This window comes from Centruroides sculpturatus, unplaced genomic scaffold, assembly GCF_000671375.1.
Source record: "Centruroides sculpturatus isolate CEXI.00-Female unplaced genomic scaffold, Cexi_2.0 scaffold6, whole genome shotgun sequence".
In the NCBI taxonomy this organism is placed as follows: domain Eukaryota; kingdom Metazoa; phylum Arthropoda; class Arachnida; order Scorpiones; family Buthidae; genus Centruroides; species Centruroides sculpturatus.
The window spans coordinates 1,824,846-1,851,794 of record NW_019384869.1 but is presented as its reverse complement, the minus strand read 5'-3'; the positions used below and the strand labels follow the sequence as shown (position 1 = coordinate 1,851,794).

At 31.8% G+C, this 26,949-nt stretch overlaps 1 protein-coding gene across 1 annotated transcript in view; it reads right to left on the bottom strand.

Moving 5' to 3' along the window:
• The window catches only part of LOC111630863 (arrestin homolog), a 70,923-nt gene extending 44,524 nt beyond the window's left edge, over positions 1-26,399 (bottom strand). The window contains exon 1 of the mRNA XM_023375024.1: positions 26,301-26,399. Within this exon, the coding sequence (XP_023230792.1) occupies positions 26,301-26,311 (11 nt within the window). The 5' untranslated portion in view covers positions 26,312-26,399. The remainder of the gene's footprint in view (positions 1-26,300) is intronic.
• Between the last annotated feature and the right edge of the window lie 550 nt (positions 26,400-26,949).

Genomic DNA, 26,949 nt, shown 5'->3' with positions numbered 1-26,949 from the left:
TTAAAAAATATATATATGTAGGCCTACTGTTTTTTCCATGTAATTTAATTACACACTTTTTTTAATCCGCAAAGAAGCGCAATATAAAATTATAGCATTATATATATAGGAAAATCAAAAATTTAGTTAATTAAAAAATATAATTGGAATTTTTGAATAATTTAAAATATATATTCTTTATTAGAAGCTCTATTAAATACATTTTATTATATTTTTTCGAAATTATTGAATGTGTATCGATGAAGAAAATAGAATCGAGTTCATTTTCTTCGATAAGTTAAATCGATTTTATGGAAAATATTACTTAATATTTAATCATTTTGTTAGTAATTGGAAAAGAAATTTTATTAATGAAGACAGTAAACGTTAGTGTAATTACTTTAAGTGTTTTTTTTTATGGTTTTGATATGGTCTTAGATAAAGAGCGATCATTTGTTATCTCAAAAACAATACAAAATGGGAAGAAAATAAAGAAAAACAATTTTAGAAGAGAAGTAAATTGAATAAAACCAAACCGAAAATGTTGATATTATTATTCAAAATTGAATAATAGTGTCAACATATCTTCTGTTCGACACCATTGTAATCTCTAGCTTATAGAGTGAGGAATCTTTATTTTTGGAATTATTAAATAAATTATTCTTTAAAAATAAAAAATATTTAATAATTTTTAACTTAATTACAATTAATGCTTTCAAATTTTGTTAGGTTTTTGATTTATAAGAATTACCAATTTCTTTGTACTAGTGAGAAAACTTTGTATATTTAATTGATGTCTCCGCTCATGACTTATATTTAATTTAAAAAATATATTTTTTAATTTGTTCCAATTTTTATACGCCTACGTAGTAGCCGAGTGAATAAAATCACTGGACACTAGTAGTCGGTGGCGGGTTCGTATCTGGATTGGATTTATGGAGCGAGACAAGGCAACACACGGCCCATCTGCCTAGGAGGGAATGCCTCTCGGGAGAACTTTCTACCAGAAAACGGCTCTTATTTAAGTATTAGACACACGAAGCAAACTCAGAAAACTTTACTCGTTCAGCCTATTGGTCAGGTGCGAACCCACGACCAGTGTTCGGAGGGTTTATCCACTCGGCCAGTGGTGGGCAAGAAAAATAATTTGTGAATTATGACTACACAAATTACATAATTAGAAGAATATACTGTAAAATTAATCGATGTTTCCCTCTTAAATTGGAATAAAACATGGAAAATTCGATATTTTACTCTAAATTAAATATAATTTAATATGGGAATCATCAGTAAAATTTATGTTACGTCGATACAAAAAATCCACTGAATTTCTTGCAACGTTTCTATATAAAACATTCCACAAAATTTGAAAATATAATTGTAAAAACATTGAAAATCATCAAGTAATTTAATTTTTGAAAATAATTTATTTAAAGTATTTAATAATTTTCAATTTTTGCTCGGTCTGTCGATGCTCAAAAATTGTAAAAATTGCGAATTTCTTGTATCGAGGCGAGAAAAGGAAAGAAATTTAATTGTTGTTTTCCCCTCTCGAATTAAATTTAATTTAGAATAAAATATAAAAGTTATATTTTATATTTATTCCAATTTATACATTCTTTTCACTTCTGTAAATGTATTTTTTAAAAGTGAAAGGTTGTCGCGAGATCTATCGATTTTTTCGTGACGGATATATTTTTGATAGGAAAAGCAATTTACAAAATACTATAATTTAAATGTTAATATAAAAATTATATGATTTCCTTTCGAGTACATGTTTTTGCAAAAAATTACCTTCATTTAAATATCAAAAAGAAAGTTATTAATGATCTTAATATATTCAATTTTCTATGGAAAATTATAAATAAGAGCCGAGTTTTATTTTAAATAAATTATTCTAATTATTTATAATTTATGGTAGTTTAATAATGTATCATTACAATTGCGACACGGCCCACCAGTGGCTAAGTGGATAAAACCACTAAATACTGGTAGTCGGTTGAAAGTTCGGAGGAGAAATCCACACGCACCGGATGTTCATCACGTTTCCAGTTGATCGAAGGTTGGCGAGGAGGAACCCACAGGTGTTTACTGGGTTTTGTTTTCTTCACTTGTCTAACATGTAAATACGGGCTAGTTTCCCATAGAAAATGTCCCGAGAAACACGCCCAACGCCCGGGTGTTACGTTTCCTTTTTCCATCAATCGACAAATCAATCGGGTGGTTAAATTCCCAAAAATATGGAGTTTGAAAGATTAGAATCGTAATAAATGTTTAATCGGTTTAATTTACTGTATTAAATGGGGCAAGAATAAAGTTTTGTTGTAGAAAGCAGAAATGGAAGATAATTACTAGCGAGAAACTTCGGTAACAAATAGTTTTATTCACAATAATTACAGAGTAGAAAATTATATTCAGATTGGTTTCTCGTTCGGATATTCTCATTAAATACAACTGCATTTATCGAATAAAATGTACTGATATCGATTTGAGAACGCAGAAGATACTCGAATTCATATTCTTCACTTTCGCCAACGTTATTGATAGATTTATTTATTTATTTATTTTTACAAAGGAAATGCCCCCCGAGGCGTACGAATGGCATCTTCAAAAGACAAAATCAATAGTGAAGATAGAAAGAAAGGTTAAAAATATTAATGTAAAGTAATCAATAATTTAAGTATCAATATGTTGTTAAAGTGGGTTTTCGATATAGCGACCACTCCATATAGTGAATGATTTCGGTTATGTTCTATATAGAGAATTCACTGTACCCAGATGATGCGTGATGATTTCACTTACTCGTTGGTCAATACTAAATCATCACGCTAGAACCAAAAAAAAAGGTCATTATATCAAGAATCCATTGTAGTAAGATATTAGTAGTTAAATTAGCAAGGGTATTAAATAGAGCGTTTGAAGAGAAGATTAAAACTATGATTTCTTTAAAAAATATATAGGCTAAATATATAACTTTCTCTTCAGATATAAACGTTATCGGCAATTTTTGTACTTTATAAGAAAAAATAAACTATCTCGTCTGTATGTCTGGTCTACGCATCGAGTTTAAATCAGAGTTTAGTTCGGACAAACAGGCGAAATCGTTGGGATTGAAGCGCGTTTGAAGAAATTCTTGATTGAATAATTAGAATAACGAAAGATTTCAGTTTGTACAGAGTTTGTCAATGTAACTAGTTTCAAATAAATCAATGAAATAAGTCGATGCCATCGACTCTATATTTAAGTTATGGGTCGATACCGCTTTAATCCAAACGAAATTTCACCGTAGATGAATTTCGAAAATTAAATGAAAACATTTAAAATTTATAATAATATTTTTAAAATTATTCAAAACTTAATTTTTATGTACAGTATAAAAATTAATTTAATTTCTTAACCAGCAATTATTTATTGCCACACGGTCACCACGCCGGGCGGCAATTTTTAATCATATTTTTAATTTATTTCATTTAGAATATACGCTCTCCGCCTCAAATTAGTAGCGTCTCGCTCATTTATCTAACTCAGTTTTCCAGATTAAGGAAAGACAGACACACGGACGGACGACAGCGCGAATTTATAGGCCTACGGTTCTTTCAAATTGCCGTCCAATTATTTATATCGCCGATGTCGATAAATTTTATTACCAACATGGTCGATACGCACGCGAGCGGGAATAATATGTATGCAATTAGAGAGAATATATAGAGTATGTATGCGAGATAATATATGTAAACGGAGAGTGCGTATGCGCTGAATATGCGCAAGCAGAGTATGCGTATATGAGAGTGGAGAGTACGAGAGTAGAGAGTGATACGTATGCATACAATATATGCCAGTATGTAGGCGAGTACAGAGTTAGAAGAGAATTCTGGCTATTTTTAGAAAGTTATACACAAAATATAATTTTATTTACGTAAAAATGACAATTTTGCGACAAAATAAATCTAAAAGACAGAAAAATTTAGATCTTTCGATTTTAAGCGGAATTTGAAAATTCGGAGAAATATAAGTTAAACCGAAGTATTTTTTAAATAAAATCTTCGATAATATTCATAGTTAATCTTCTAGCGATAGATTTCTGAGAAAGGAATTGAGAAAATACTTCAAATAATCTGTTTGTCCAGTCTTAAACTTAAGTTTTCCATCTTATTTTTCGAGAATGTGAAATAAGACTCGAAACGAAAATATTATCTTTGGTTCTACTCGGACGACTTTTATCTTAAATAAACGAAAAGCAATAGTTTTTTGCATATGTTTTTGATGCGGAATCAATTCCAGATAAGAAAACATTAAAAAAGAAAATAAACTTCATTTCTTTCTATGGACCTATGAATTAAACATTCGATTATCCTTCACCGACAATCACGGATTTTAAGCATCTTTATTGAATCAAATAACTGTTTTAAAATTCCTTTTTCGGGTATTTTAATGAAATAAAAAGAAGAAATATTAAATTATCTTTTTATTTAACACGGATCCTTTTCCAAAAATTTACAGTAAGAATTTTATTGTTTATCGTCAACAAACACGTTAATATTACCGAAGATGTAGACTTGGAGAACTTTTAAAAATACAAACGTCTGTTTTAAAGTTTCAAAAATAACTTTTTATAGAAATAAAAGGAAAATATATTATATTACTTTCTTATCTGATGTAAATCTATTCTTTAGAATTGACTATTCGTAGTTCTAGACAAGACTTCGACCAGCAAACGTCTTATCGTGAATATTGTGAATTTCGAGAATATCCGTTTCAAAACACATTTTTCAGATATTTTAATAAAGTAAATTAAAGGAATATTAAATTATTTTCTTATTTAACACGAATATTTTCTTTACTTTAAGGTAAGAAGTAGATTCGTAGTTCTGGACGACACCAAGAATCAAACATTGTATCGTGAAAATGTGGATTTTAAGAATTCTTTAACGAGTCAAATGTTTTCAAAAGTTCAAATATTTGAATGGAGTAAAGACTTTCTTATGTAAAAGAACCTTTTCATTAGTTTAGAGTGAAAATGAACAATTTAGTTCCAGAGAACGTTTTCTTTACCGTACCCACCGTGGTCGAATGGCTAAAATCATTGAACATTACGCAATGATTTTATCCACTCGCGGGTTCGCACCCGACCAAGAGTCTAACCACGTGAAGAAAATTTCACGCGTCTAACACCTAAATAGGGATAATTTTTCCATTGAACGTTTTCTTGGGAGTACCCCGAATGCTCGACTGTCGCGTTACCATTACAAACAATATAAAGGATATAGAAGCTTTAAAAAGTTAAAGATCCGTTTCTAGAATTCAAAACGCTCTCTTAATGATTTATTGGAGTAGATAAAAGAAATATTTAATTATTTCGTTATCTAATATGAATCCGGGAGGTATTTTATTTTATCCTTTACCAGCAATTCCAAAATGGAGGCTGTGGCTTTAAAGAATCAAAAACTTTTACAAAATTCTAAAAAGTAATCCTTTTCAAATGTTTTAATGAAGCAAAGTGAAGAAATTTAATTATTTTCTTATCTAATGTAGATATTTACTTTACTTCGATGAACATTAACCGTCTTTATGTGGAACAATGTCATTTTTCCAGTTAAAAATTTCTCCCATTCTTTAAATAATACATTAGTTTGTTTGAAACTTTCCTCTTTATCTTAAATAATATTCATTTTATGATTCTTTTACATATAAAAATCCAAGTTCTCTTCGAACTAATCAAAAAAACCAAATAAAATAACATCTTGCCACGGAAATTTACTTAATTAAAATATTTTTTTGAGTAAAGGAGCTTTAAAAAAATAGGTTTACAAATAAAATCACACTTCCGAACACTGACAAGAGCATAAAAATGGCCGTAATTGGAGGTTCGACTGTATTGCGTGTTACTTCAGTATACTGAAATCATTGTTTTGCGCTTCGGGTCTTCTCGGGAGTCAACCCACTGACAAGAGGTCGCCTCAACAAATAGATAACAATTAAATGCGAAGGAAGATGCGATTAATTTTAATTTCAATATAAAATCCTCAAATTAATTAACACAAAAATCGAATATAAATAAGAATAATCAACTGATGTAACGTTAATTACGTTACGTAATTTTATTCTTTTTCTTTTATAAGATTATTAACCTTAATAAATCACTTTCTTCTTCCATTAATTCGATGTAATCTTATTGAATTGAAGTGAAAAATTAATGTTCTACATAAATAAATTAATTAGAGATTAATTATTTAGAAAAACTTAATAAATTTACAAAAAAGTAAGACGATTCCGTATATAACGCGCGCTTTTATTGACACTTTTTTATCACGCTACATTAGCGCTGTCGTCCATCTGTCCGTCCGCGTGTCTGTCTGTCTTTCGTTAATGGCGAGAATGAAATTAGATAGAAAAATATCGAGACCGGAAATGAAAAGTTTAGGAGCCAGAGATCCGATAAACTAACTACACACGTACTTCCTGTCTAGACCGGAAGTCGAGCGGTTTTTTTTTTAAATTAAAAGACGAGGAATTGCGGGAGGCAGTTTTTAGTCAATTTCGCGTATAATGCGCGTTTTAACTTACGTTTTAAAAGCATTCTGTTTTTTATTTAACTGGGGATGCTTTTATATTTTTGCGATATCTTACATTAAAGAAGCTACACGCCAACGTGTTATAAAACTTCTGGAAAGTATAATGAGTTTTGGGGCAGTGACCATATCGATCAATGAAATGTTACTATTGCCAATTGCAGCTTTCAAAAATGTAGTACTTGACCTCCTAAAAAAGTGACAGAAAACGTGATGTTATAGAAATCTGGTGTTGGCAGCTGTTCTTACTGTAGCAAAAGATCGCCTTCAAACTTCTCCAAATGTTTCTATCTTTTCTCCCTATTTAATTTAAAGTTTTAATTATCGTGTTTATTATGTGTTAGGTTTGTGTATTGTTAATAAAGGAAAGATTTGTCCTTATGTTTTACATAGTAGCTACTACGATACTATGTAGAAACGTAATCTCTTTCATTAAAAAATACAAGAGAATACATACTCTTCGGTATGTATTCTCTTTAATTTCCGGTACACTCTTCGGTATGTGTTCTTTTTTATTTTCAGTAAAAATATAAATATAATAAAAGATAAGAAACTCGTAGATAATTAACTTAATAAAATTAATTTTAATTCGATTAGTGGGCATACGGAATGCTTATTCCGAAAACAATTAGCAGTGAAAGAGTGGATAAAACTACTGAACATCGGTGGTGAGATCGTACCTCACCAACCAGCTGCCCATTCCACATGGAGTTTTTCCGCTTTTCTTCGCGTGTAGAACACCTAAATAGAGACCCGTTTCTCATTTCTTCACGTGTCTGACATCTAAGTAGGGACAGTTTTCTCCTCGAAAGTCTTCCCAAAAGGTACCCCTCGGCATATTTCCCGTGTGCGGTGCGCTGCCTCTTCCCATCACTCCGAGTACAGAAATAGAATGCTGAATCTTTTAACATTATGCAGTCAAAAGAAAAATATGCAAATTAGCACTTTCGAGAAAATAAGTCGCCGCTTTCTGTCGACAGACAGACTAAAAAATGATTTATGCGCTATTATAAATCATCTTAAATCCTTGAAAATATATAAATTTTATTAAAATTCGGTGTCTCTCGTTTTCAGAATATTCCTCTAATTTTTGACTCCATAACAATTAAGACAATTGATATGTACAGTACCTTATACACTTCGATCGCGTACGAACGTTTCTATGTTTTATAGGAATAGCATCGTGTATAAACATTAATCTGTATTTTGAAAGGCTTTCAAGGTATAAAGTATCTAGCTATATATGGCAATAAATATCAGTCGTATCGATCAGTTATTTCTCGCGTCAACAGGAAACTACTGAACTGATGTACAGGGTGATGGTAATTAAAGAATAGGTGTTCAGACCTCTTTATAGAAAAAACTAGCGAACAAATCTCGACCAAATTTGACATACGTACTGTCCCGATTATTGGGTTTCGGAAAAAATTTACTTCAGAATTCATCCGCTAGGGCAAAATTTGGCGCTGCTACGCGTATTGAATATATCTTTTTAAATGTGTTTGGGGTGTTTAGAAACTAAGTGCAATAATTTTATTTCGATTACAGATGCGGAATGACGCGCAATCGGGCGAAATGAGCTCCGTGTTTTGGAAAAATTTTGAAGAATGTCTTGCGCTTCCAGCGCCAAATTTCGCCTAGAGGTTAACCTTTGATATAAGTTTTCCCCGAAAATCGGAACCGCATACTCAGGATACTATGTATAACAAATTTGATTGAGGTTTGCCCGGTGGTTCTCTCTACAGAGTTCTCGACACCCGCTCTTTAACTATAATTATCCTGTAACTTTGTCATCTTTTCAATTTTTCTAGTGATTCTATTTGTATTATTTATTCTTTAGTCCTTTTTCAAGTGAATTAAACATTAATAAAAGATTAATAAACAATATTTCCATAATTATTAATTGAAATCGTGATTTTAAATCATTAAATTTGTAATCTTCCAATTACTTGTACAGTAATTATAATTTTTCCATTTAAGAAAGCTACTTTTATGATCTCTAAATTAAAAAATTTTAATTAAAGAACTAGATTAAAAATTATGATTGATTTATCACAATTTTCTGATCCTGACCCGAAATCGGACCAGAAATTTACGCATATTAATTAAAAATACGTGGAATTGAGCTTATTCGTATCGTTTAACCCGCTATACGAGCGTTTTTTTTAACGAATTATTTCAGAAATTATTCCAGTTAATGTTTAAATGAAAGGAGCGAAGCAATATCCATCCGCGTCAAACAATGGCTGTAGATATTGCAGATACAATCAGGCACAGAAGCGTGTCAAGAAGGGTAAAGGATTGAATTAATGGATAAGGTACCCCCCGTTGGCGATCTGCCAAAGTGGGGTGCTCTCCGAAGAACTTTCTGTGGGGAATTGGCACTAGTTTACATGTTATACATCAAGAAAATCCGGAAAACATAAAGGTGAGGCGAACCCGTGACTTACTTCCAGGTTTTATCCACTGGGCACTGGTAGACGCAAGAGTATGGAAGATGGAAGGAGGCATAAAGCAGATTTTAATGGCAACCAGACTTAAAATCGATTATTTCGCTTTATTCCGTAGTGTAAACGATGTTAGTAATAATTACAAAAGATTAAATTCGCGGTTAAAGCTGGAAAAGCATGGAATTTTTCATTTTTTCCTCGAGCAAGAATGGCTTTCTTCGGATCAATTTGATCAACATATACTATTGGAAAGACAATTTCCAGTCGCAACGTCTGGCTGTCAATTGCAACGCAGTCGTCGATTATATTTATTCACAGTGTAGAATAGTTATAGATGTTACTTTTGACAATTTCATCATCCGAATAGCTGCGAGCGTAACGACAGATAAATAAAAGAACAGAAAAAATAACACAATATTTTTCGTAGTAACGAGACTGTATTTAATAAAAGTTTCTGCCGAGTATAACTAAGCAGGAATTTCTTTCCTGCCGTCTTCTAAACAATTGAGCAATGTTCCATCTCTTATAACGAATTAAATTAGGCCGAATGGCCTAAGGTATTAAAGATTAGGTTGATGGGATTCGGCAACGCGACACGCACATCGCTGTAATGTCACACTAAGAAGACGTATTTTCTTTCTTTCGCGTATTTCCAATATTCAAAATATTAAAAGTAAATAAATTTTACATATTTTAAACCTACTTTTGTAATATTACAAGCTACTTAACGTTTTTCTTTTTAAGGACGGTAAAGATATAGATCGAACTGTATTAATTATTCGAGTGAATATCGCATACAAGAACTATAATTTGCCACGTGTTTTTTAAACGTACCAAGGTAGAACCGTAATTTAAAGTTTAATAACAGTCCGAATAACTAATTATTCATCAGAATTGTTAACTAATTCGTAAATGAATGAGATTAAATTCCAGTGAATAGTTGATTTAATGTTAATTCAGTAACGGTGATGATTTTCTACTACAGTAACTTGAAAAACCATGCTGTTTTCATACATTTTTACAAAGAAATGAAAGTATAACTTGTGTTTTTATAACTAATAATCTATTATTTGTTTATCTGTATATTATCGCGCAATCCCTAATCCCAAAAGTCGGTTAACTGTTTTGTTTAGTGTGTGTCCAGTGCATTTGTGAATACGAACCGTAAAACGAGTTTAACAACGCGTTTTTTTTTTACAAAATTGATTAAAAACGTAATTAAAAAACCAATAGCTCGAAATGCGGGCGTGGAAAAGCGTAACTTAATAGTTAACTGACTTATGAGCCATCCCGTATTTTACAGTTAACGAAATTTTATACATATTTGTATTTGAATATGTGTAAAGATCATAACTAAACTTCAAATTCATGCAATTATAAATAATTTTAGATAATATAATAATTGTTACTTTCCCGGCTGTCGTACTGTATATAACAGAGGGAAAGCGTGGCTGCCTGTCATTTCCCTAACCCCCAACTGTAAGTCCGGAGTATTTTATGAAATTACCCGAGATGTTATTAATCATAATTTTCCTCGAAGTTAGACCGAAAGATCTTTATATATTGAAGAGGTGAGGTGGATAATATTTTAAAAATGGTTAAATGACTCCCATTTTACGAGAATTCATTCGTATGTAATTTTATGTAAATCTGAAGACTCGATGTAATGGTAGAAATTATCAGGGATGAAAACGAATAAAGTCTAGCAACAATGTTACCAGCTTTTTGATTATTTTTATTGCATTATTCTTCTACGACTTACGAGCGACAAGACTAATTTACACGCCATTTATAGAGTAAAAATATAAATTTTCTGTAAAGTTCATTTAGAATTCAAATAAAAGCAAATATACTGTAGTCAAACCTCCGAACAACTGATACTGTCGTTTGATGGTTATAGCCTAAGCTTAAACCTTTTGCAGAAAACCTTTGACCCGTGTTTTAAGCTTGTTAGAAGTATGATAAGAAGAATTTTTTTCAGAATAAAGCTGATAAAATAGACTAAAAAGCAAAGGTGATGATAAATTGTGCTCGCAGTTGAGAAGCCAACATTTTCTCTTTTGACTTTTCAGACCCGAATATTTTGTATGACAACAAATACTTTATCTACTTTTCACAAAGTAAACACTTCTGGTTGACAGCGCCAGAAAAAATAATACGCTGCCATTATCTATAATACTATAGTCGGGGTGATTCGAAAGTCTCCGCCCACCAGTGGCCGAGGGGATAAGACCACCGAATACCACTGAAATTACGGGTGACTAACTCCGTCCCTCTGGGCAGATGGCCCCGCCAGTTGGATTACCTTATACAAACAAAAATTTCCATATGTAGACAAAAGATTCGCCTTAAAATGCACTCGTAAGTCACATTTGATATTTATAGTAACATTAACTTTGACGGTCACTGTCGAGAAAAATTGTTTAAACGTGTCTGATGCTGTTTATATGTCCGCACCTATCGAGAGTCACCATGGCCGAGCGGATGAAACCACCGAACACTAGTCGTGGGTTCGCATCCGACAGTGTTTTCTGGGTTTTATTCGTGTAACTAACGCTTAAATAGGGTAAGTCTTCCATGGAAAGTTTTCCCGGGATGGCAAATCGCCCGTGTGTTGCGTTACCTTATCGCATCAATACAATCCTATCAGAATGTCTCGTGTAGCGGTTTGAATTATCTCGTTTAAAGAAACCAACACAAAATTTAATAAAGGAAAAAATGTTTTTATCAGATAGTTTTGTGAATATTTGATGTAATTTTTTTAAAATAGCTGTACAATGCCGAAGAAGGCCTCAATTTATGCTCGTCTTCCACGGCTGATGATTCAGATAGGTCCAATTGTTTAATTATGTAATTTTTAATATTTAATGTAAATATTCAAAATATTATCCATTATTATGCGCATTATCGTTATTAGCACTTACTGAAAAGCGAATATTTCATTATTCTAATCACCAAATTCATTGACACGTAATAGACTTAATGCATTTCCGAATTGTCTCGTTTAATTGAAATTTCAAAAGCTTTTGTAGCCATAACATTATAGGGAATATAATGCAACTATACAGATAAAATCTCTCGTATACCGTAGTTTACAACAATAATACACGAGAGAACTACTTCTAGAGTTAGTTCTGACTTTCATAATTATATTATACAATTATCATAAAATTTATTAGGAGAATTTTTCTGGTGTTTATACATTAAAAGGATAATTAAAGAATTAACATGGCTTTTTTTCATTATTTAATTATGCAGCAGTACGACGTGGCCCACCAATGCCCGAGTGGATAAAAACGCCGAACACTGGTAGTCGGTCGCGGGTTCGCACCCGAACACGGATTTTCCGCTTTTTTCACGCGTCTAGCCCCAAATTACGGACAATTTTTCCATAGAAAGTCTTCCGGAGAGTCGTGAAGTGTAGAAAATCAGTTTATGTAATTTTAAATGCATAAAGGGAAGAAAAACGTGTAACAAATCGAGAATGTAACGTTAAAACGATATAAAAATGCCCGGTAGGAACCTAACTACGGGGCCAATTCACACAATTTTATATGTATTGTATATATAATACAAATGTGGGCACGGGGTGGCCCAGAAATCAATTAACTGAGATATAACTGACGATTATTTAAAAACAGGCCGTTCTAAACAGATTTAACAGTTCTTATAACCCTTAAATATATCCCTGTTTACTGACTTTTAAGCTATCTTATACGAAGAAATGTTTACAATTTGCATGTAACTAAACTTTATACTAATTAAAGATGTAAAAATTATAAAAGATTTTATTTTATTTTATCATTTATAGACAGTAAAACGAATATAAACAAAATTCTTGCGGTGTAAATGCGACTGCAACTACCGAATGAAAGGAGCAGTTTAAAGTGTGAAGAATTCTTGAAATATTGTCAACACCACCAACATATTGATTACACTTAACAAGAATCTTATTACTCTACATAAAATGAATTCTAACTGTAGTTTTATTAAAGCAAATTGCTTATATTTTGAATGTAGATTCTAGAGCTTCACTAATTACACGCACGAACTTTGACTTTCTGACCTTTCTTACAAGAGGCGATGGATGGAGACTGGGCAGAAAAACAATTAAAAACGTACAAAAATTTAGTAGTCAGTTACAATTGAATATGGATTGGATTAATGGGATAATAAATCATAAACATGCGGGACATTTCTCTTTGGATGACTTTTTATGGGAAATTGGCCCCCTTTTGGTTGTGTTGCACGTGGAGAAAATCCGATAAACTCCACGCAGCCAGCCTTTGACGAGGCGCGAACCCGCGACCAAATGTTTACTGGTTTTATCAACTCGACTTCCGATGGACACATAAATTAAGAGAGAAAAACAATTTTCTATTTAATTTAAACAGAAAACATTCAAATTCCTGGAAATTTTCTTACAACACATCTTCAGTTTTAAGTATTTGCAATTGTTTTCTACACCCAATTTTTATCTTTGTACGCTTGGCTAGAAAATGTTTAGTTGACTTTTTTACAAAATAAATTAAATTGAAAATAGTTATGTTAATTTGACTACTAGATCAAAAATTCTTTTGATTAAATTCCAAAGGAACTAAAAAATAAAATTTCGAACGTAAAAGCTACCTAAAATTTTATTACAACACATTTCTACAATGTTTATATCAGTTGCTTCAGTTCTAATCTCTAAGGAATTTATTCGAAAGTAATTTTGTCGAATAAATTGTCAAATTTACTTAAAAAAGTACATTTTTAAGGTAAAACATTGCATCTGAAAGAAGTAATTGATTTTATTCGTGACGATGCATCGAAAAGTACAGCCGAGAACAGAAAAAGAATGACAAGAGGCTGAAGAGATCTTCATCTTGCAATGGATCAATAATGATGAATTTGATTACGTTAACCGTGATATTTTTAATTTAATTTAATGTATATAAATTGTAATTAAAAATAATAACGATAAAGAGAAGCGCCCTGTTTTAGTACTAAAATTATGAAATTTTGAGTATTTTTAAGAGCTTTTTGGCAATGCAAAGCGAGGGATAAAAGCGGTTTGCTTTTCCGAAGGATCCGGGTTGGAATCTGAGTTAGCTTATAAGTTTATATGAATGCGGATGGGCACTTTTCCCGTCTGCTCCGTTCTGAGCCTGTCGAATAGGATGATGAACGTGGAAAAAGCACTCTCTTAAACATGACGAAAAAAATGTTTAAAAAAATGGAAAAAAAAATAAATATCTGTCTTTAAATAAATTTGGAAAATTCCCTATAAGTAATTTTCTTCCTTATCTCGGAATAACCTCAATTATAATAAAACCCGAATTAATTTAAACGTGTAAAATTAGATACAGAGATGAAGGAGGACCCGAACTAGAACGTGCAAATATGCACTCACCCCTATACTACTGTGGACGAAGAATGAACTCCTGGTTTTTGAGTATATGCGTGTGTGTAAGTGCGTTTGACACATTTAAATCTTTTTCCTCTACTTAAATAAATAAAGAAAAAATCAAGAAAACCTGGTAAACAAGATGAATGAATCTGGTTTCCCCGATTCATTCACCCGAGGCGGGTTTTATCTGGCTGAAAGAGCGGGTTGAAACGAAGAAAAACTCAGGAAATCGGGAAGAAATCGAGGGTCCTAGGCCCTGATCATATATCTAACTCCGTTCTCGAGATTAAGAAAAGACAAACGGACGGACAGACAGTCGGACGACAGTGGGAATTTATAGGTCTACATTTTTTCAAATTGCAACCCAAGAAGGTAACCGAAATAATAATTCATTATGCAAATTGTAAAGTTTCTCGGCGCATTATTTTCTAATCTATCGATAGGAAGGAGCCAAAGAATGACTCTAGAAAGAAGATTAAATCTCGATTCAATAAATCAATTGATTGTACTTACTCTAATCTTTGATTTAAATCGAGTAACAATCACGTTCAAACCATACAGTTTTGCTGACTCCGAATAAATGATAACCTATCCCTTTCATTCACCATTATCAACCTTATACAAAGGATCTTTCTATCAAAAACATCTCTTTTAAGTTAGCAAAAATCTCGTTTATTTACAAAAAATTATACGAGTTTAATATAAAATAATTTATTTACGTATTAAACCTTTATTAAAAATAAAAAATATATAAATCTTACATTAAAATAAGTTGTATTTAATTGTTTCTTACGAGAAAATCAATGAAAATTATTAACAAATTAAGAAAATGGTTAAAAATGGAAGTAATAATGCGAAATTTCAAAATAACTTTCACCTAAAGCACAAAGATCCCGTTGCAGCTGTTAACGCTTATCTCACGATCATCTCTACTGGTGGTCTGTCTGTCATCCAGAGCCCTTCTCGGGTCGGAAAGGTTCGGATGGCCGGTAATTTGGCAAAACGGTCATCCTGTTTTCCACGATGTAGCCTTCTTCAAACACTGTCAGATGTGCGTAATGTCTTTGACTATGTCTTAAGACAAGCTTGGCGTTCGAAGACCTCAAAACATCGGGAAACCTACACACGAAAAACAATGAGCTCCCGAAAGATTTTTATAGGAAACTGAAGCAGTGATTTTATGGTACTATCTGGCACGTAATCGGACTATAACTGTAATCACTTACATAACTGTCTGAAATAGAGTTTTATGCCGAGTTTTAAAGTAATCCGACAATTCTATCTAGTGGCATAACTCAGTTTGCCAATGTACGTAACACGAATTTATGTTAAAAAATGAATTTAATAATTTATATTGTTATAAACAATACGAATCCAACTTTGCAAAGTAGATTCTGTACTTTGTATTATTGTGAATAATATAAATTTCTGTTAGAGAGTTGGACCAAATGGTTTGTATTGTTGCAACCAACATTAATCTATTCTGAAATATAAATTTGACAGTTTATACGTTGAAAATAAATTAGATTCGATAGTTTTTAGCCATTAAAAAACTATTGCTTTTTTTCATTTCAAACAGACAGGGTCCAATCATTTTACTGTTCACCAATGGTCGAGTGAAAAAATCTACCGAACACTGATAGTTGGTCGTGGGTTCGCACCCACGAATAGACTGGCCGCGCGAAGCTTTCCAGGCTTTCTTGGCGTTTAATTAATACTTAAATAGGAACCTATTCCTCGTAGAAAGTCCTTCCAAAAGGCGTTTTCTTTGGCAGATTGCCCTCGTGTTGAATCGCCTTATCCTATCGATCCAACTCGATCATTTTTATATTTAAACACGAATGCAACAATTTGCAAAAGTACAAAAGATACGAATGCAACAGTTTTTAGCATTAAGAACTAAATAAATCCTATGTTTTTCCACTCGAAATAAATTCTAAACCTCAAACAAAATAAATTCAATAGTTTATGAAATTTCAAACGACTCAAACTAATAATCTCACTAAATAAATTATTTATTTTGAATGTTTTTTTAAATTTCAATCGATATATATCTCGATTTTCTATTAAAAAAGTAGGTTATACAGAATGTAATCTTACGTTTGAAATTTATCCTATATTAAATATTTTTGTATCTTGGCTTCGTTTATCGGTATGTAAACAAGGTAAGCATTTCAATACATTTGTTAGACGTAATATTTTTCTTGAAATAAATAATATAAATATCTTAAAACGATATAGGAAATAATAGAAAAAATTCCAGTTTTCGATGTATTTTTATAAAAATTCTTTTGAGTGTAAATTACTGCAAAATAATGATTTTTAGTATACAGGGTGTGCTTCTGCAGGAGCCTACAAGTGGTCGGTAGTAGTTTGTCGCGAGTTTGCATCTCATTCACGCGTCAAACACCTACGTAGAGGCCAATTTCCCGAAGAAAGTCCTCCCGGGAGTCAACCCTCGTGGCACCCACGCATTGTGTTCGTTACCTTATTACATCGATCCAATCCTTTCCGGGAGGTGTGCAAAGGGGATACAGCCACGCGAGACGCCTCTCCGGCATTTTTATTGAAGACAATTGCAAAAAATTATTTAGGAGACAATAGAGATCGCTTTGTTACTGGATAAAATTCTAATTTACGGAAGGATAAGTGATGTAAACATTAACTTCATCTTCGAGTGACGCGTGAGAGCAAAATAGGTCAAGAATCTCCGCTGGGAGGAATAATAATAATAGTATATAAAAGAATATCCGTAAATGAAATTGTCATTAAAATTGGAATTTTTTAAAATTTATTTTTTCCCCGCGGATGCTGGAGGGTTTTTACCATAATCGTCTCGCGTTGGGTCTGGCCCCATTGCGGGCCAGACCCAACGCAAGATTATTATGACCGACATATCCAGAACAGATCGTTTTCAGATTATTAATATGTAATTCTGGTAGTATTTTTTGATTTAAAAACTTGCTTAATATTTTTAAGGTGAATTTGTACTTGAGATTGCTATAGATAGCTTCGGAATAGATTTCATTCAAAATGGTACTGTTCTGTAGACCGTAACAAGAGACAGCTTTCAATCTATCGACGTCTGTTGCGATATCATAAATAATAGAAAATTTGACCGCAGATGAGATATGCCAAAGCAATTTTTATAATTTCTACAATTCTGTTCAAAAATTTTTTTAAACGTGTAGGTGAAATCGTTATTTTCACACTCTCACAAATTGAGTTAAATAAATTCTTTCGTTTAATCTTGAATTTATCTGCAAATACTTTCGGTAAAAACTATTTTTGTGAGTTATTTAATATTGTTTATTATTGATTTCATTGTATTTTTTCTTGGCTATATATTATTTTTTAATTTCTTCTTCTGTTTAGTAAATAAATAAAGTACAGCTGTTCTTTATAAACGTTATTTTGCTGCAGTTTTACACAGAAAAATGAGATAGTGTTTATCATCAACGAAGAATTAATAACAAAAGAATAATTTAATATTTAATTAATTAAAGTTTCCTATTCCAAAGTTTTGATTTGGGTTTGTAACGCGCGATACCAGAACGATATATACTGTACAGTAGATTACACGGCACGTGTCAGTTGCGCTCATTATGAATGGCCAAATCACTGTAGCCATTTGTAACGGACAAAATTATTCGGATGAAGAAACTGGACTTGACATTCCGATCAATTTATCTGTAATAAATTAAAGGTTCTGAATAGGATTCGAATCCGGATCTATCATAAATGTTACGTGACACAATGAAAAAGAATTACCAGACATACTACGATTATTATAGTAGTTTTATTACGTAGATTTTCTTTTCATTTTAAACTTTCTCTGCCCTGTGGGAATTAAATGACCTTTTTTTCCATACATTAGTGTTGACGGTCGGATGGCCGAGCTGTTAAAGTAGCAGCCTGTCATTCTGGGGACCTGGGATGGGTCGGAAAACCCCAAGAATTCTTCGGAAATGATCCTTCCGGATATGTCAGGCCCCGTCTCTCGTCACTCGGCCGCCTCATTGTGTGCCTGGTCGAAACCTTAATGGACTCGCTAAAAAACTGTCTTAAGCTCACAGGGTGGAGAAAGTTGAAAAACGAAAACACTATCACAGATTCGGCCGGACCAACAATGGCGTCGACTGGGTAGTAAAAGATGGACCTGACAACCGGGACAGACCTATTATAAAAATTCCTGGATTCGATCGGATTCGATCTCGGACCTCTCAGACTTCTCGACCATCCGGCCGTCTTATTTCGTGAATTATAATAAGTTCGATCAATTATAACTGGACAAAGCAATATTGTTAGTAAGCTTCCGTTTGAATGAATAAAATTAATAGTTTAAATGAAACTGTTCGTTTGACAATTAAGTATAATATAGTTTCTGAATAATGTTCGTTAAATAACAGTAATCAAGAAGCATAAATCATAAAAATATTAATAAGAATGTTGTGTATAGTGAACGGTACACGAGTACGAATGGGAGTAATTAGAGAATACAGAAGCCACGGAAGGCAGCAAAGTATAAAGTAATATCGATAATATCTAATGTCAACCTTATTCGGCCAATAACAATCAATATCAATTACGTCCACCAGTCGTAATAATAAATACTCTCCAGGGAAAGATTAATAATATATCCGGACTATTTATATATATATAAATTTTCATTTAAAATCTTTGATATATTTCTAAAACAATCCACTAAACCTCAACGAATTGCAAATGCATTGTTCTAAGAAGCGAGAACTCTCGAGTACTCTCAATCGAAACAAAAGTTTTAAGATAATAAACGCGACTTTATCGGAGCATAAATAATTCAAAATTCGATATGGAGCATATTTCTTTATTAAAAGAATAAGTACAAAGTAACTGGATATCGACTGTAAATCATCACGCTACTCTGTTAGCGTGATGATTTACAGTTGATATCCAATTACTGTACTCCGTTAACAAACAATACTACTTTATATCTAAGACTTAAGATATATCGTAATTCGAACTGATATGAATATTTTTTAAAAGTAAGATCGAAAAGTATCATTTCGAACCTCTTGTTCTAAAGGATCCGAGTTGGAGTTCGGTTCGAGTCTCAGGCTCAGATATTTCGGACCCGTTACTTTACAATTTAGCGGGGGTTTGCCAAACTTACCGTAGCTCAGGAAGCGTCGAAAGGCCGAATGATTAAGGCATCAGCCCGCTGCTCTGGGAGACTGACATCCGAGTCCATAATAGAAATCTCAGTAATTTTTTATAATAGTTGGGTCTTATTTCTCGTCACCTATCCACCTCCATTGACGGCCAGATAGTCGAGGTTTAGACTACCCCTCTGAAGGATTCGGGATCGAAACATTCGAGGAATTTTTCTTTGAGGGGGAGTGGGTCGCGGATACGTCAGGCTCCGTCCCTGGCCATCTGGTCATTCTCATTGTAAGTCGAACCTATGGCGGGTATGAAAATAGACCCTCTTAGTGTCCACGGGAGGAATTTAAAAAATTGCCGCTTTCATTGTGAGCCCGCTGTCCTTATTACGAGTACGACATAAAACTTTCGGGGCAAAGAATAAAAAGAAGTGCAGAGAAAGCTAAAAAAAATGTATGACCATGCGCTTATGGCCAGATTTCGTAGTGCTAGTCATTTATAAAACATTAGCTTAGAACTTTAGGAATAACTAACAATCATTTTTATTCGTTTCTCTATTGAAAAATATTGTATTTGTGATCTACTTCCCTGTCGATTCTTTAATATGGACTTTGAAAAGTCTTATTACAGTTAGTCTATGATTACTCTTTGATGTATTAAGTCATTTTGATAGATATTGTCAAATACTACAATTCTGTGAGAGAAAAAAATGTATTTTGCTGAAATCTCTACTAGGAATTTGCAATATTGCACATAAATATATTGTATTGCACCATTTCTTATTAAAATATAAATTTAATATAGCGTTAAATACTGGAAGATACTAAGTTATATTTTTAAAACATTTTAAATTATTATTCAAAACAACAGAATAAATTTGAAACAATTTTTTCATTTTTAACAAAATACTCGCAGAATTTTCACGACTCGAAACAGTTTTTACAGATATATATTTTTTTTTAAATGAATAAAATGTTATCGAAGGAAAGTTTACAAAACTATTTTAGATAATAAAACCTCGTGTGTTTGTATTCTATTTCTATAAAATCCGCTGATCGATACAAGCGCAAAGATTATTGATACCAAGAAAGAAGATAACTCGTTTTAAACTTTTCTTGATAAATCTTTAAAACATTCTCACTTTGTAAGACATACTTATGAATGAAAGTGACGTACGTAAACATTATCCAAATTAAATACAGTAAATTTTGATTATTCATCAATAAAATTTATAATTATAGTTATAAAAACCGTTTATACAAACAACCTAAAATTCCGCGTAGATCCTTGCACTTTTAGGTGCCTCGGATACTTCCCAACAGTCTTGGTCCTGTACTCGGAATCCTGGATTTTGTACTAAAACAATTATCAGGCCATACGAAATTTACACTATAACTTCTCTTTCCTATAAGTTTTTATAAGACCACGTTGTCTAGAAATTATGTTATAAATAATCGAGGAACAATGAATAGCAGACAATAATATAACAAAATGCGAGTATATTCCGAAGTTAAATGATAGCGCACGAATTAATTTAAGTAACAAAATATTAATATATAAAATATTAGAACGGCCGGATGGCCGAAGCGGTTAAGGCCTCTGTCCCTTTGCAGGACACGGAATAGAATTCGGCGATTAACCCTCCAGGAATTCTTCGTCAGTGGTCTATCCCGCGCTCCGTCCCACACCATCGCTCCTGGAACCCGGAATCGAATACGGACGTGTCGAAAAACCTCAGAAATTTTTTGGGGGTGGTCCGTACAAATATGTCGGACCCCGTCTCTCGCCATTGCGGGCCTGGCCATTGAGTAATAGACACGAAAAAGGCCATTTTAATGCCCGCGGGGCGGAAAGAAATTCAAAAACAATTAGTTAAACTAATAAAAGAAGGCATCTAAATAAATACATTTTATAAAATATAAATTAAATACAAAAATGTTAAATTTTGTTATTTTTCAGAGCCGGTTGTTACAGAAGATTATCGTATTTTAATTAATTAATTTAAAACAAAATGAGCATTGATAATTTCATTTTGAAATGTAATCGCATTCAACAATGTCGAACAACAGATAAGTAATACATAATTATCATTTAATCTGTTGAAAACTATTATTAGATGCTGCGAGATATGCAGTTTGCTTCGTTATCTATCGATTGATGAATGAATCGCCGGTAAATACCTTTTCCTTCCCCCAAAGATTCCTCATTTATTCTTTAATATATACGACTTTATACACTATAAAGAGAAGCGTGTTTACATAATATTTCACCATCTCTTAAAAGTTATTTAAGTCCAACCATATTTTATTTAATAAACTTATAACACAAGCACCTATCTCGAATTTTCGATCAATTTTCCTATTTACACGTTTCCCTGATTTTAAAAAATTTTAATATACCAAGAAAAATTCAAAATTAAAGAAGGATGACAGCGCTTTAATTACTTTTACCCCAAGTATATTGTTATAATTATTTATTTTTTCAAAAAACATATCAAGTTCTTTAATCGAAAGATAATTTATTATTAGATTTTTTTAAATTTCCAATTATTTTGTGCTAAATTTGGCTATAAACTAATCCCTAATTCGATGAATACGGTAACGATGCGACGGGAACGCCCCTAATAGCGGGATAATGAACTAAAATTTTACTTTGGAAGCTCGCAAATGTACTGTAAAGAAATAGAAATTTCGAGACGTAACGATTAAAATTTAATATTTTCGAAGAAAACAATGACATTTTATCAGTTCGCTGCACGTTAAACAACATTGCGTAAATATATTATTATCGAATGCTACTTCTGCAAATGACAAAATATTAATAACTTCATACATTTTAGTGTCGTATGATCCGGATTACTACTACTTTCCAATTTATTTTAGATAAGATATGTAATAAAAAGTAACACGAAAGCGTATTGTTAAATTAAAGACATTTTCCGTGTTGTAGCAGTAAAATTCGGATTGCTACAGTAAAATTTATATGTCGTGTCTCGTAACGCGGTTATTTCTGCTCGGAATACTTTTAACAAAATTTGAAATTTTATGAATATTACTCGGCATTAATTTCACCAAAAGGATTATCTTAAAATAAAATCAATTTATAACGCTTCCGTTAATTGCATTTACATTTAGATTTAATTAAAAACAACATTAAATAGGGTAATAAAAACTTATATTAATATTTTATATAAAATTTAAACATTTCTAAATTATTTCATTTCGAAAAATACTAATTTAATTTTGCGCTAAATTTGGGCTATAGATTAATTCGTATTCTGACGAAGGCGATAATAAATTCGATAGAAGCGCCTCTAATAGCGGAAATAGGAATTAAAATTTCATAATTTTAAATTTCGTATACGATAAATGTTATTTATTTTCTAAAAAATCTAATTTTATAACTAAAAATATATTTTACCAAAGAATAAAGAAAAACGAGAACTTAAAACTAGAAAACATTTCAATCCAATTTGAAAAAAATTCACTCAACAATCGAATTTTCTTAATGGTCGAAATTTCATTCAATCCACTATTAAACTTCATTTCTGTTTATTTTTCCTACAAAACATTAAACTATGATTATTTTTGTATTTTGGAATGTTTTTTCGTTTGAATTACAACTTATTTACTTTTTAAAAGCCGTATTAATTCCAGATTAGACTGTATCTCGACTTTTCGTAACAGGGTTTTTTAAAATGATAGTTAAGATTAAATACAGTTTAAAAGAATTACCCAAAGAGCAAAAACATTAATAATATATTTAAATCAAAATACACCGAACGACGGCCGCATAAAAAATGGCCATTAAAGGTTCGGCTCTATAATTGTACAGCCGGGCCAATTTAATAGAAAATGGCAGCGAGCAATGTTCGGAAGAAGCACTAAATTAGAGTAAAAGTGTCTCGACAGTTTATTCCCCTTTCACATTTCGGCATTACATAATATAGTCTGAGGAGGCTAAGGAAAAATCGACCTTTATTTTGAGGTTCTTCCGCCTCAATATCCGAAAAAAAAATATGCAAAAATGGCGGACGAGAGCCCGAAAATAATCCTGGGCACTCCTTAGACTACGTTATCCAATCATTAAATGTGAAAGGGAAATAAACTGTCGAGACACCTTTAATTTAATGCTTCTTCTGAACTTGTAAATTGTAATTATAATTGTCATCCTGGTGTTTTAACGATACTTTTCATTAAATTAAAAAGAAAAATACTATAAAATTTTTGAAAAGTGATGAAAAAAGACTACAATATTGGAGCCACTCGAAACCCTCTTTTTCCGCTGTGTACGGTGCGCTTTTAGAAAGCCTCCTTCGCTTTGATTACGTGTACAATGATTCGCCAACTCCCTGGTATTAAAGAAATAACTAATTAAACTGTTCTGCAAATATTTTCTAATAGTTTACTCGTCTGGTTTACAAGAACCGGGGCTAGACTCGTGGCCCTAAGTTATAACGTAACAGGCCCTTCTCTTTCCCAAATAACCATACAATTTGAAGCCTTAAGCTATAGACCAGGCCTTAAACTGCAGCCTAATACAATTAAAAAGAGATGACGCAGATAAGGCCTCGATCTTCCACTTACACGTAATTAATGAACGGGCCGTAAATATTACCTTAAGGCCAAAAAGTCTCGAATATGGTCATTTATTGCTTAACAAAATGTATACAAACCAACTAAAATGAATTACATTTAAGAATTAAATAGTATTATTATCTTATTATCTTTTAGAAAGTGATAACCCCTTTAAAGTCTTAACGATAATTAAATTTTGTTGTCAAAAGTTATAAAATTATTAATTTTAGCTTAATTACTTTTCGTAAACGTTAGCGCATTAAGTGATTGTTTATAGTTGAAAATCACTAAAATTTTCTAATAAAACTAAGTAAATTCGATACAAATTATCTACACAGTAAGATCATTTGATTTATGAATTCGGGCTTAAATCTGTTGCTCGTGATAATTAATTAAATTTTTGAATTATGAGAATTCTAAGTAAGAAGTTGATTCAAATTGAATAAAGTGATTAGTTTACATCGCAAATCGAATAAATTGACGTTATACAGTTAAACCTCTCGATAACGGCCATTCTTCCAGCAACGTTTTCTTTTTGAAATACACGCAAAATAACTTCTAAACGACGGCCATTTTTACGGTCGTTGTTTAGAAATTATTTTGTGTTATAATACAGTTTAAAATATAGTTAGACCTCCGAACAACGGTCGTAAAAATGGCCGCTGTTTCGAGGTGGCCGTCATTGCAGGTTCGACTATAGTTTGCGTAATAAATCCAATAACTTTATTCCTTCTTTAAAATACGAGTTTATTACACGATAAAATATATTAAATATTAACTAAACTCTTTAAAAAATTTTAAATGTTTAATTTTTAAGAGGAAAAGTATATATTTTTTATATGTAAATCATAGTTTATTCCACGCTACAACAGTAAATTGATTTTCGACATTATCCTAAATTTTCTAATAAAATCGTGAAAAATAGAAACAATTTTGGCATAAATTTCAAATTAATTTGAAAGAAAAACGATCTTTTAAATATCTAATTTACAGTTTATTGTATTTTATAATAGTAAATCGATCCAGGAAATTATTCGGAATATTTTAATAAAATCATAAAATATGTAAATTCATTAAATTTAAATTAATTTTAATTAATTTATGTAAAAATATAAGCGCACGAACATCATTAAACGAAGGTAAAATATCATCCAAGTAATATTAAATACGTTTAATTAATTTTATAAAATAATAATAATAGAACGGTACAAAGTTTTTATTTTAGGTGACGTTTTAAACGAGTTTTTTAAAATAAATTTAAGCAATTATAACGATTATTAAGCAGATTTTTATTTCAATTTTTTATATTCTCGTGCCAAAAATCAATATTTTAAAGACGGTATTTTAATATAAAAATCACTACTTTTTTAAATAAATAAATTCCGCTTAAATTTATAATTTTTTTAATAAAATAAAATCGAGAGAAACCTTGTTTTAACGCATCTCGATTTAACGTTATCCCCATTTTTTATTGCCGCATAAAATCCGAAACCTCCTATTGTAAGCTTGCCTCAATCCACGCTCAAACGCTAAATAGGGGTTTCCGCGTTAATCATTTTTTGGGCGAGTTTTATATAATATAATTTAAATAATAATATTTTTTAAGAAGAAAAGTTTTGACAGATTCTTCGCGCACACATAAAAAAATTAATAATTACTAAAAAAAATCGCTCACCCCACAACGACTTTCCTATATTTAACTTAATTAATTATTAAGAAAATAAGTGAAAAAATAAGTTTATTAATTAACAAATTAATAAACTTTGATATTTTTTTACGCCAAACTCATTAATTATCCTCTTAAACTCGCTGATATTTTAACGAATTTAAGTAAAAACGCGCAACCTTACATCGAGCGCTTCCTTTACACTCCTTATTTACACTAAAATAAATTAGACGTCCCATATTAGAGATATTTAATTATAATTAAATAATTTTTAAGAATTTTTAGAAAAAATGGGCATTTTTAAAATGCTGTTTGATGGAAGTCGAGTACATCCATCCCCTGTATCATAAAATAATAGACTACTATTATTGACAGAATCGCGATTAGACTCGTAACGTATGACGGGCCCACCCCTCTACTAAATAACGATACGTGCCGGGCCTTAGTCGTAACGCCAGGCCCTAATTGCGTTAGCTTACGCGTAATGGCGAGGGTGGAGATTGAGAATATATGTACTGTACTTACGTCGTTGGCATCGTACGCTGGATATCTCCAATCGACAGATCACTTTGGGGTAGTGAGGAAGCCACCGTTTACGTTCCAGACGCGAAGGTGTTCGCGTTCGTACTGACTGTCGAACACACCAACGCAGCCTCCACTCCACTCGGTGCATGCTCATCAACGTCACCCCACTGTCGATACCGGTTACTCTATTGTTTACATTCTACACTCCTCCTCCGACGCTTTCGTCTTAAATGGTGATTTTATTTTTCTTTTCTCTTAATTGTAAACACCTATATCTTTGTCTTTCTCTTCGGATTTACAATTTACATCATTTGTAATATGTACAATTAATTTTTTTTAATTTACAATTGCCGAGTGTTTAATTATCAACACGAAAATCTTGTGTTTAACAATCGTAATTTTTTATATTAACAATTAATTTTATAATTTATTAATTAATTTAATAATTCTTCTTCGTTGGTATAAAAATATTATTATTATTTACGTAAATTTATTATAATATAAACGCGGAGTGGCTCGATNTAGTTTCTGAATAATGTTCGTTAAATAACAGTAATCAAGAAGCATAAATCATAAAAATATTAATAAGAATGTTGTGTATAGTGAACGGTACACGAGTACGAATGGGAGTAATTAGAGAATACAGAAG